General features: G+C 37.4%; 1 protein-coding gene across 1 annotated transcript in view; it reads left to right on the plus strand.

The window, feature by feature from the left end:
- The first annotated feature begins 3,644 nt into the window (after positions 1-3,644).
- RLF (rearranged L-myc fusion) overlaps positions 3,645-12,886 on the plus strand; it is a 66,782-nt gene continuing 57,540 nt past the window's right edge. Inside the window, 1 exon segment of the mRNA XM_025049544.1 lies at positions 3,645-3,914. Within this exon segment, the coding sequence (XP_024905312.1) occupies positions 3,678-3,914 (237 nt within the window). The 5' untranslated portion in view covers positions 3,645-3,677.

Here is a 12,886-nt window from a genome sequence, read left to right on the forward strand (position 1 = left end):
ATGCCATTCACCACGGAAACACAGAATAAGCCCACATGAACTCTGTAGCCATTAGGGGACCTTAAGGGTGCCTAGCCATGGACCTACAAACTCGTACATGATCGATCAAGTGGGCCAAGACACTTATTCATTCACTCATTCACACATCAGGTTAAAACATTGTCCCTCCCCATCAGTATATACAATAAGTTTTACCCTTGGCTAGTGGGTGCCTGCCTCAACCTGATACCTCCCCCAGTGGTGAGACTCCTGTCTCCGCCCCCGCTTTTGGAGACCTTGGTGTCTTCCCCAAGTAGGAAGACCCGAACCAATGTCTTCTTACTGAAGACTAGGAGGTGTTCCTACTCTTCTTCTGCCTGACAGGCGGGACCTGAATGGGGGGCTAATCCTGGGATTGATCTTACTTTGGTAACTTTTCGTGAAGTTGTTTCTGGTGAGTTGGTCTTTTCCTTCTATGAATCTGGTTGGTGACTCAGCTTTCCCGCAAGTCAGGGTGCTGATCCAAAAGAGAACCTGAAATACTCAGGTGGCACACCTCCTCAGTTGTCTTGGTTCTCCTCCGCCTCAGTCAGGCCAAGCCACAGGTCCAGTAGCTCAAGGGGCCAGCGTGGTTGGAATCTCGCTGGGGCCTCCAAAAATGTTGCAGAAAAGCTCCCAAATCAGACCAGTGAAAAACCAAGCAGTAACTCGGAGAGAAGGCTAACTCACATTTATTACCATGGTCCCAGAGGAGCTGGTGCTCTGAAGGTCTGGGACCCCGAGCTCAGTTGCAACATTCCTTATATACAGGATTTTTACACATGCTGATTGGTTAGTATGAACTCAGCCCATTACAAATGGCAGGAATTGCTATCGTTGTGAGTAGTAACATTGGTAGAAAGGCGAGAGTACTGATGGTTACAAATTGTTACAGGAAGCAGGAGCTGCTAAGGGGTACAAACAGTTATAGTCACTGCTCAGACAAGTAGGACGAAGTGCGAGTGAGCTCTTACGTGCAGCAAGCATATTTACAGAAGCAGAACAAAAGCTGATTAACTTTTAATGAAAATCCCTAAAATTCCTTAGAGTCAAGGAAGATTTTTTTTTTTTTTTTGGTCTAATAACAGGGGACATAACAACTGATGACTCTGCATCTCCAGACCTGCCTTCTCTGGAGCTCTACAATCATATATTCGAGTGTCTATCTGGTATCTCCATTTGGATGTCTCAGGAAAATCATATTTAACTTGTCCCAAACAGAATTCTTCATTCTCTCTCCCTCTCCCAAATCTCATCTTTTCTAAGTCTTAATTTTTCTCAGTAACCATCGTTGTCAACCATTCAAACCAGAAGTGATATAGCCCTTCCAGATTCCTCCCTTTCCTTCATAACCAATGCTTCAGTTTGTTGGTTCTACTTCCAAAAATGTATCCTTAATCTGTTCATTTTAATCATCTGGACTGCTGCAATAGCTTCTCTGTTTTTATTCTTGCCTCTACTACCTATTCTGCATACAGCAGCAAGAGTGTAAATCAGGTAACATCGCACCACCACTTAACGCTTTCCAGTGGTTACTTATCACACTTGAAATCATCACTGCTTATCTTGAGCTATAAAGTCTATGCGATCTGGCCCTTTTCTCCCTCTCCAATCTCATCTCTGCCATTTTCTCTCTTGTACCATACTCCAGGCACACTGACCTCCTTTCCTTTTTTTAAACCTAATTATTTGTATTGAAAATATTATTGGTATTTTTTTTAAAGTACAGAGAATAATATTACAGACATATACTCATTACCCATATCTAACACATTAATACTTAGCACCATTTGTCCATTAAAATGAATGCTCCTCTGAATCTTTATTACTTGGGAAAGTGCCCAAAACATAATAGCTGCTTAATGCTCCTGGTGTGATTGAATATTTGCTTCAGATTAAAAAAATAAATAAAACATTACAGGTGCAATAAATGCCTCTTACACCTTCCTCCCTCCTTCCCCATGGCACTGCCATTCTAAAGGTAATATATGCCATTCCTATACATTCCCTTGTTTTAATATTTTTTACCACTTGAACATTTGTTTTGTATGTTTTTAAAATTTGTATGTTTTTAAAATTAGTATGGAATGATACGTTCTTTGAAATTTTCATTTTATCATCCTTTATGTTTTCCATATTTACTATGTTGATGTATGCAGTTTTAATTTATTCACTTACAGGCTGTGCAACATTTCAGTGTGAATATACAATAATTTGTTTATTCGTCTTTCTACTGTTGAACATTTAGGTTGTTTAAATAGCGCTTCAGTGAATATCACAATGTAGTGGTTAAGAGGTCAGATTCTGGAGAAGACTACTTGGGATTGAATTCCAGGCACATCACTTACTAGTTGTCACTTTTGGCAAGTTACCTAAATTCTCTGTGCCTCTGTTTCCAGAATTGTAAAATGAAGGTATTGTTAGTAGGATTAAGTGAGTTAATATATGTAAAGAACTTAGAAAAATGCCTGGTATATATTAAATCTCAATGAATACTGATTATTATTATTAGGAATTGCTGAGTCCCAGGACATGTACATCTTCGATTTTATTAAATAATACACATTCTTCTCCTAAGTGATGTACCAATTTATGCTTCCACTGGCAATATGTAAATTCAATTTTCCTCAATCCTAAAATATGATACAAATTTAAAATTTCTGCCAATCTGATAGGTATGGAATCACATCTCGTCTTAATTTGTACTTTGATATAGTGAAGTTAAATATCTTTTCATGCATTTATGGGCCAGCTTTCTTTTTTGGTGAACTCTGTATATCCTTTATCTACTTTCGTATTGGATTGTTTGCTTTTCTTTTGCCTTTTGATTTTGGTAACTTCTGGATCTTAATTCTTTGATGGATATGTGTGTGTGTGGATGTGTTTGTGTGTATAGTAAATATCGTCTAGTCTTTGGCTTGTCTTTGTGTACCATCTTTTTAAATTTCTGTTATTGCCGAAGTAACACATTTTAATGCAGTCAGATCTAACATTTCCCCTTATAGTTTTTGGATCTTATTTAAGAAATTCTTCCCTACTTTGATATCATAAAGGTATTTTATATTTTCTGACAAATATTTTGAGGTATTTAACTAATCTGGGATTTATTTTTGGATACGGTTTTAAGTAGAACTCTATTTTTATTTTTTTTCCATTTTGGAAAAAATGTTTCAGCGCCATTTATTTGAGTTCATGCTTTCCTTACTGACTTGTAATGGCCTCTCTGTTATAAATCACGTTCCCATGGAGCTAGTCTTCATTTTAGCCTCACAACCTTTGCTTATTTTCTTTTAGCGATGCTTTTCTCTAAGGCTATTCTCAGGGCTACCTTTCTTTCGTTCTTCAGATCTCAGCTCAAATGTCATCCCCCTCACATTTAGATTAAGTCTACAGGTATGTCCGGCTCGGTGACCCCATTACAATAAATGATCTGAAAGGATTGAGGTGGGAAGGAGCCTCCGTGGCCAGCTGTTGCCAGGTTGTTGCCAAGGCGGCTGTTGGGGTGGCCGCCAAGAGGAGGAGCGTCGGGAGTCCCAGTGACGGAATCTGGCGGGCGCCGGCGTCGCCAGGGAGTGCGTCACCACGCGCGGTCGAATGGGGGCGGGGTCAGAGCTGAGTCACGTGGGTTGGTTGCCTACGCGCTGCTGGGCCGTGGGAAGATGGCGGACGGAAAGGGAGACGCCGCCACCGCCGCTGGGGCTGGGGCTGAGGCTCCGGCTGGGGCCGGGGCTGGGGACGGAACTGAGACCGAGTCCATGGCTCGGGGTCAGCGCCCTACGTCTCCGGCGCCAGGAGCCCCGGGACTGCGACCGTGTCTGTGGCAGCTAGAGACAGAGCTGAGGGAGCAAGAGGTGTCGGAGGTCTCATCTTTGAAATATTGTCGGAGCTTCTGCCAGGTGAGGGGCTGGCTGAGGGCAGCGGGGCGAGGAGGCCAGGGGACGAGGCCCCGGATCCGTTGCCGCAGCCGGGGCCGGACTGAAAGGCGTTACCTCCGTGTCTCGCCGCGCCCCCGGGCCAGGGAGGCCCAGCTCGGAAGCTGGACCGCTAGCCCCCCTCCGCCACTGCCCGACTTTAGCCACCGTCAGGGCGGGTTGCGCTGGGCCAGACTAAGAGCTCCGAGGGCGCCGGCGGCTCCCTGGAAGGGCCGTGCCCTGTCGCCGTTGTCTGTGCCCTGGCCGGGTGTTTGGAGCGCCATTGCCCGCTGAGGGATTGATTGCGCGTTCCTGCCAGGAGATCCTTTTTTGAGTAGAATGCAGATCTCCAAACTGGAAAACCTGTTTTTTCCTGAATAATCCGAAGATAGGTGTTGGGCCCAGACACTTATCCTTAGAGTCAGAGTCTGCTGGGTCCCTAAAAGGTATGACAGTTGGCTTTGAAAGGCGTCTAGGGCTTTCTGGTTAGGAATTGCGGAGCCGGTTGGTTGTTTGGTTTTTGCTTTTTTTTTTTTTTTTCTTCCTTTGACATTTAAGCTTTTCTTTCGATTCTTATGTGTTCCTTTAAGGATTGTGCTACCAGGAATGAAGCTGGTGAGCCTGTAGTGACTGTTAGGATCTCTTGAGTAGAAGGGAATCGAGAAAGATGTGGAGTGTGGTCTCTTGGCAGTCGTATGACCATTTCTGTGCCATAGTGGGTTCTAACCTATGATTACGTATTTATTGTTATGTTTATTTAGTCTCCATGATCACTCCGAGGTTTGTCTCAATGTTTTCGAGTTCTTAATAGATTTAAAGATATATACGATTACTATTTCTACTTCTATTATGTCAGGTTTTAGAGCTACTCCTCTGTTCCTCACCTCGTATGCCTTAGAGAATGCAGAATAATCGTAGTATATTGGCTCTTGGTCTCTTAATGAGTAGTTGACTATGTTGAATAAATTGTGGTGCTCCAAACTTATAATTTTAGGGGACAGTTTGCTCTTTGGGTCCAGAGGAGAATCAAAAATCGACTTGCTTGATTGTTTTTCTCAACCTTCATTCTGCTGAGCCAGACGTGCCTCATCTTTGAATGGAATTTTGTCCTTGTTAATCTTTTCCATACATTGTTTCACTCCAGTTTTTATGTCTACAACCTGCAGCATTTCCCTGCATTTTGAAATGTTAAAGTGTAATCATTCTTTGACTTCTTCACTAATAATGATCATTTATACTTAATACACACTTCTGTTCTATAAACTTTTACTGACTCCATAAGATGGTGCCAAGCACTTTACAAAGTTCTGAGGAAATGTGAATAAGACATTTACCCCTAATGAGCTTACATTCGGGGGGAGCTGGTAGAAGTAACATGATTTCCAATGCAGTTTTGGTAATAATGGGAAAGGAGGTGTTGTAGAGATAGTGGTGAGGAAAGAGCCCTCATGGGACCTCCTAATGGTAACAATAATTAGCTAGTAAAAGTAAATAAAAAGATTAACTATAGATTGCAATATGTGCTTAGAAGTAACCGGGAGACGTCACTTTAGATAGGGTGATCAAGGAACTCTCTATGTCTGAAGGATGAAAATGAGCCATGTGAATGGTGTGTGTGTGTGTGTGTGTGTGTGTGTGTGTGTGTGTGTGGCATTCCAGTGCCAAAGGTGGAGATGAAAAGGAACACAGAAAGCTTGGAGAGAAGGGGGAGCTTAATTGGACAAGGAGTAGTGGGGAGGAGGGCAGGAGAATTGTGGATTTGGGGTAAGGCTTCTTAAGCTGAAGTTGTCTTCCTAGAATGGATGTACCCAATCAGATTGAAACTTGTTGGAGGATATCTCACTCACACACACACACACACACACACACACACACACCCACACACACACACACATACACACACATATGTATATATATTCTTTGTGCTTAGTGCTTGCAGCTTCGATTTTATTTTAAATGAATGTTTTAATGTCTTGAGTCTTGGTCACACCTAGAAATGTGAGGGCACAGAAGAAATTTTAAAAGAAAGTACTTTTGTGCTTTGTCTTTTCTATGAATTTTTTTTTTTTTGGCTTAAATTTTTTCCCCAAACGTTTTTTGGATTAATAAATGAAATACGAAAAGGTGTTCCTGTGAGGTTGTTGTAGTAGAAATAGAAGACACATAGGGTTGAGAGTTGGATCTTAATTGTGACTACCGCTTATTAGCTAATAATCTTAGGCAAACTAAGACTGAAATTCTATTTTCTGATCTTTATCTCCTTGTAATGCTTTATACAGACAGAATAGAAAGTTTACATACAACTCTTTACCATGCTTAATGCAATAAATTTGTCACTTTTTTTTCCAGTAGCTCAGATAAAGTCAACTTAGAGTGACTGTTGTTGTTGTTTTTAATTTTATGATGGAACTGGAAAAATTCCACCATCCAAATTTGGCTTAATAGGTCTTGGTTTCACATTTGAAAGGCAAAATAAGAAACATTGGTTATGTGTATGCCTGAAATTGCACTAAGTACTGGAGATGAGAACTTGCCCTCTTGGAGCACATAATATGTAAAGATAAGTAATAGCATTACATTATATCATAAAGGCTTGACCTGTGTTCTCTGGGATGCTTAATTGCCACAAATATATCTTCATCAGGCGTTTAGTTTAGAATATTATCCTAGAGACTTAGATTTTGTCAGGTAGATTCCTCCTGCAATAGACTGGGACCATATTCTCTCCCTTTCTTGTAGCACTTAAAAAGAAATGGCTTTATCTTTGGAATTGTACCAAATCAAGAAATAAACTAACATATGAAAGGATAGAGAAACTTGTCTCATTCTGGGCATATTTTCAATTTTCTGAAGTTTGTGAAGATGATAAAAACAAAACTTTAGAAGTAATAGTTACTAAGAAAATGGTACTTAGATCAAATTGTATTCCGTGAAAATTTGTATTCAGTGACTATGGGATGTGGTTGTGTGTGTGTGTTTCTTCTTTCCCTCAGTTCCTTTTCTGAAAACATCATCTGCCAGTGTGGATAAGATTAACTCCAGAAAACAGTCTTCCTTTGTTTTGCTGAAAAATTGATGATATCTCAGATTTTTGCTATATTTTGGTATTACCAGTTTTACAACCAATTGTTCTATTTGTAACACAAATTTTGAAGACTTTTAAGGTAGTCATTAACATGAGGTTATTGGGTGAATGATTATACTTTGAGACTACCAGGCAAAATAGTTTCATAAGTAAACCTTGTTTTTATGAGATACTTTTAGGTTCTAGATTCACAGTGACACTGTAAATATTTAATGGTTAAAATAAGTACTGCATATATGTATTCCAGTTTTTCTAGATTAGGGATTGGATACAAAGGGTCTAAATTAGATAGGCATACTGGCTTCTTCATTTAAACTAGCTGTCTGACCTTGGGCATGTTATATTTTTTTTAAGCCTTAGTTTTCTCATTTGCAAATGGAACAATAATAGTACTTATTGTTCTCTGTGTAAATGCATTGTTGTGTGGACTAAATAAGACAATCTCTGTAGAAAACAGCACCCTTGGAATTGCCTGAGTTATCCGGATTTCTTAGTTTTGGAATAAAAAGCCTTTACAACCTTGCCCTTAGTTTACTTTTCAGCTCATACCTAGCCAGTTTCATTAACCTAATCCGACTCTTATTCAGGGCCACTTCAAAGTGTGATCTCAGTTTCTCCTGTGAATAAAATTTTGTTTGTGAATTTCCAAGAGCATTGTTTTGGGAAAGATGATCTTAATTTTCATTTGATTATTTAAGATCCAAGACATATTAGGCTTTCAGTAAGTATTTATCAACCAACTTACCGATCTCCAAAAGGATAGAATTACTACTTTAACAAGATTATAGGTCATCAAGCATTCTTTTGTCTTTCTTTTTCATTGTGCTGTTCTATCCTTTTCTCTCATGTTCTATCTATTTCTCTCTGCATGGTGAATTTTCCTTCTTTAGCGCCCAGTGCAAATGTCACTTCCTCTGAATTTTTCTGATTTCACTAAATAGATTTCCTCCTAGTTGTTTGTGTTCTTTTGATATTTTGTACATACCTAGGGTTTTAACTCTTGTTTTTCTTGTCATTGTCTTAATTTAGTTTTCATAGTATCCTAGTGCAGGAACCTCTTTACTTATCTCCCTTGCCTTCTGACTGGACTTATCTACAATCCATTTTGGTTTTCTTTTTAAATCGTAAATATAATCTCGTTAGTCACTTTGTTCCCCAAAATTCTTCAGTGGTTTCTTGCCTCAAAGGCAAGGTAAAATTCAGACCCAGTTGCTCAGTGTACAAGGTCTTTTGGAATCTGGACCCTCTTTCCCCAGCTCCCACCTTTCAAGCCTCTTTTTTTTTTTTTTTGGTCCATTTCACCAGGGGTGTCACTCAGTCTGCTTGATTAACCTCAGGGTCCTCTTCCCCCATCTGCCAATTATCCTTTTAAAACCTGGCTCAAATATTAATAATCTTTAAGAACCATTTTTTAAATTTCAGCAGACAGAAAGAGATGGTTCTTTCATTAAGTATACTACAGTAGCATCTCAAACATAAGCGTGATGCCTGAATATTTGTTTCCATTTTGTCTCATACCGTCTAGTAAGCCAGAAGGAATGTGTGGGTCTTGTTTTTTTTTTTTTGTCGTTGTTTGTTTTTGTTTTGTTGTTTTCATTTTTGTATTCTTGGTATCTAGCAATTAATACAATGCTAGGCACAGTAATTGTTGAATTAATTATATTATAGGGACTTCATGATATACTCCAGATGAATATTTTAAGAGGAACACCTAATGTAAAATCTGGTATGTTAAAAATCAATTTTACCATAAGAAATTACTGTGAAGGAACAGGATAGATTTCTTGGAGACATTACTCATCAGTTTAATCTACATTTACATAATGATGTACACATTTACATGCGTAGAATGAAGGTTAGTGTTGAGGAGAAAATGGGAGGAATTATAGTATTGAGGAAGAGTTAGGAGTCTAATAGGACAACAGTTTAGAAATGTGGAGATGGAAAGAATCAGTCTTCCTAACTCCTTGCAGTTGGTGGCCATGAAGACTCTTGAGGTTTACTTTTTCATTTATTTTAAATAATTTAATGCATTAACTTTTCTTCTTGTGCTGCTGTCTCTTGGAAGATGTCTAAATAGAAACTAAATGACAGGTAGTTATAGTAGCAAAAATTAGCTTTGCAGTGCATATGACCAAAACATTATAAATTTGACCTATGAAGCAGTGGGAACTTTGGGTGCTGTCATTTACTGTGGTACCACCTAGTCTCTTGCTGTATACTGTGACCCCTAGTGATTTCTACCTGTGGATCATGCTCTTCTGACCAATGTTAATTTTAAAAGGTTAAGTAGAAAGCACTAACTTATTTCAAGACTGCAAAGGCATTGGTAAACTATAATGTGCTTTGTTTTCATTCAGTTCTAGACACCTGTCACCTCTCCCAGAGGTCTTCCTTGACTATCACATCTAAAATAGCACTTTCCCGTCTTCTTCCAACTCCTTAGCACTGCTTTACCCTTCTTCACTGCTTTATACTATCTGATGTGTATATTTGTCTCCCTACCTGGAATGTAAGCATCACGAGGCTTTTGACTTTTGTTTACCCAGTGCCCAGAATAATCCTTAGCACTTAATGGGCATTCAACAATATTTATTGATCTTTTACCTCCTCCATTCCTTAAATTCCTGACTAGACTTCTTGAGGGTAACAGGCAAGTTTTACATGTCTTTATCAAGAGATAGGGACATTTTTGGCAACCAGATTATGCTGCTTCCCAGCAGGGATCAGACCTTATTGTTCTTTGTATCTTGATTACGTAAGAGTAGAACCTCATTTTTATTTTGTTTTCTAAGAACTTCCCATGGTTGCCTGTATTCCACAAATATTTAAAGTAATGACTTTTTCCACAAAATTTGCTTTGCCAGATTGAAGCATTTATTTTGGATATGCTTGACATCATACTGAAAAACCTAAACATATATAGATAAGGGATTGAGCGAGAAGATATAAAAAATAGATTCCTAAAACTTTCATTGCTGACATAAAGCCAATATCCAAACCATTATATGAAAAATTAGAGGAGCTATTTAAGTTATTGAGCATTTTTTACGTGCCAAGCTCTTGGATAGGTGGTATTATTTTCATTTTTCAGATAGAAACTGAGGTCTAGGGAAGTTAAGTAATAACTTTCCTTGGGTCACACAGCTAGTAAGCTGTGGCAAAGTCTTTAGACTCCAGAGCCCATGTTGTTTTGCCTATGTCAGCATTTCCTAAATTGTGTTTTGTTTATATATGTTATATATGTAATACATATATATGTAAGTACTTCTTTTAATAAGGATTCTGGGTTCATATAAGTTGAAATAATAGTGGATAAATGTTTTTTTAATGCGTCTTTTGTATGGTTAGATGCATTGTGAATCTTCTAGAGAGACATTAAGAGTCGGACAGCATTAGCCAGATTTAGCAGGTTCAAAACATTTAACATTTTACCATGTTCTAAACTCTAAACCAGACCAAAAGTCACATGCTTTTCTTTCATTTTAGTAAAGTAAAACGCTGCGGTGAAGAGTTGATTCTTTATGTTTCTATATACTACTGAGTTTTGATTCCCTAGTTTCAGCATAAAATATGACTGAGCTTTCTATGAAGAAGTTTCCTCCAAAGTTTTTATAGGTTTTAAGTTATCGTCCCATATGAAAAATATTTTAATGTATTATAATTTTTAGAAGTTGATAATGAATTATATTTCAGATATATCTTGATTTCAAGGTTATTTCAGGGTTTACCAGTATTTCTGCAACATAGCTAGCTTGGGAACTAGTAATGTATTTGTCTATTTCTCTTTGCTTTTGTGTTTTCTGATTTCTCTCATGTGTTTTTTTTTAGTACCTTTTTTGGGGGGGTGTTTAATAGGTTACTGTACTGACATTTGAGTATTCATTGTATTTTTACTCTTGAGAAAATAACCTGAGTGTCACATTACCCAGTACAATAATGCTTTCTTTACATGCGCACTTATAAGAGTTATTACCAGATGTGATAGTATGAATGGCCTAGCTTGGGAATTACATTTTTTAATATACGATTGTATAAAAAAGACATGTTTTTATTTGTGACTTCATTTTCATTAATTTGCTTCTTTTGTATATGTATTTTAAATACTAAGGTATCTTAAAGTAATAAACTAAATATATGTATTTTATTTCTTTTGACTCCAATTCATACATGCTCATTCTAAAAGCTTAAAACAAGATGTTTAAAAAATTAAAGCAGAAAGTGAAAGTACCATAAAGTTTAACAGTAAATGTGGATAAAACATATTTGGTCAGCCTCATGTTTGTTCACAAAATTCTACTTTCTATTGCATACGAAAGTAGGTTTGAAGCTAGGAGAGTTCACTTTAAATCCTCATTTAATAAAGTCATTCTTGTGACCTTAAACCTTGCCTTGGATCAGTTTTCTTGTTTATAAAATTTGGGGTAATAGAAAGCTACCCCATAGGTTATTGTGAGGATCAAATGGGACAGTGTAACACTGCCCTTAGCATAGCTTTTGTTAGCAGATAGGTACACGGGGTGTCAGTTTCTTTATTTCCTTTCTGTCTTGAATATTGTTTTAAAGAGGTATTTCATGTAGAGCACCTTTCCTCCACTTTCCTGTCAGTATACAGCCCATTGATAGAAAAAAGTTTCCTAGATGTTTACACAGCATTTGCTAGCATGGTGTTAGATGCAGAGAGCCTATGCTGAGCTTTGTAGACTGGAAATGTAATTTACAGTGAATTTCTATTACATTTTGAAGCAATATGGGGACCCTTTGGGATTTATAGTGGATATGATGGATGTGACCTGTAGCAACCAACAGATCGTCCTATATGAAATATTTTTTATTCATTTGGCTATTGGTTTTAACTTGATTTATTGTTTGGGATTTAAATTATGTAGTTCATTTTGTTGAAAGATGCATATATCAAAAGTGATTTGAATTTATAATACACTGGATTTGAGTCCCTGGGGAAAAGTTAGCCATATTTTCATGAATCATGGAATCTTATGTTTCAGAGAAGAATTTTAGAGATTATCTAGCCCATTCCCTTTCTAATTTCAAACTTTTAAGGGGAAAACTATGACGTTAGCTGAGGATCAGAATAGGTTATGATTTCAATAAAATTTTGAACTTTGACATATCTGTTTATGTCAGAACTAGTTTATCATTATGATTTGATGTGTGCAGTCTTCTAAAAAATATAATCTAAGCATTCCCTTTTAAAAATATCCACAAGCACAGTTTGGTCAACATTCTACTGTCTTCTGCTCCTAGGGTTTGAATGAAGCAGTGAGAATTTGGAATCAAATCTACTTAGTTGAATTTGTTTTAGTACTATACAGGCATATTTCATGCTAAAGATGCGTACCTGAAAAACTTTTAATTAAACTTATAAGTTAGAAAATATTTTAATAGTGCAAAGCATCAAAAGCAAGTAATTTCAGAATAATCTTTTATGTGATATTCACTATGCTGGGTTCTGGTCTACAGTGAGATAAAAACATGTGGTTCTTGTTCTCTGAGTTTATTGTCTAGTGAAGATAAATATTAAAAAATTTTTCATATTACATTTGCTTATGATACAATAATTAGTAGTCATTGTTTGATGATCGCGTGTATTTATCCATCTTCCAACTAAATTTTTAGGTAATAGAAGCATAAGTAAAACAATTCCCAATGTCTGAATATCACATAACATTTGGAAGTCTAATATAAATGGTTTTTAATAGGCAATAATACTATTGCTCTTTACCACTTGATATCGATTTTAAAGATATGATTTTCCGTGCCACTTTTCTATAACCATCTTCATTGGTGTTGGTTGCCAGACTAAAATTGGAAGCAAGTGTGTGATTAAGAAGAGAAGACCCAGTTAATTTTA

This window comes from Pteropus alecto, unplaced genomic scaffold (assembly GCF_000325575.1).
Source record: "Pteropus alecto unplaced genomic scaffold, ASM32557v1 scaffold170, whole genome shotgun sequence".
Classification (NCBI taxonomy): Eukaryota; Metazoa; Chordata; class Mammalia; order Chiroptera; family Pteropodidae; genus Pteropus; species Pteropus alecto.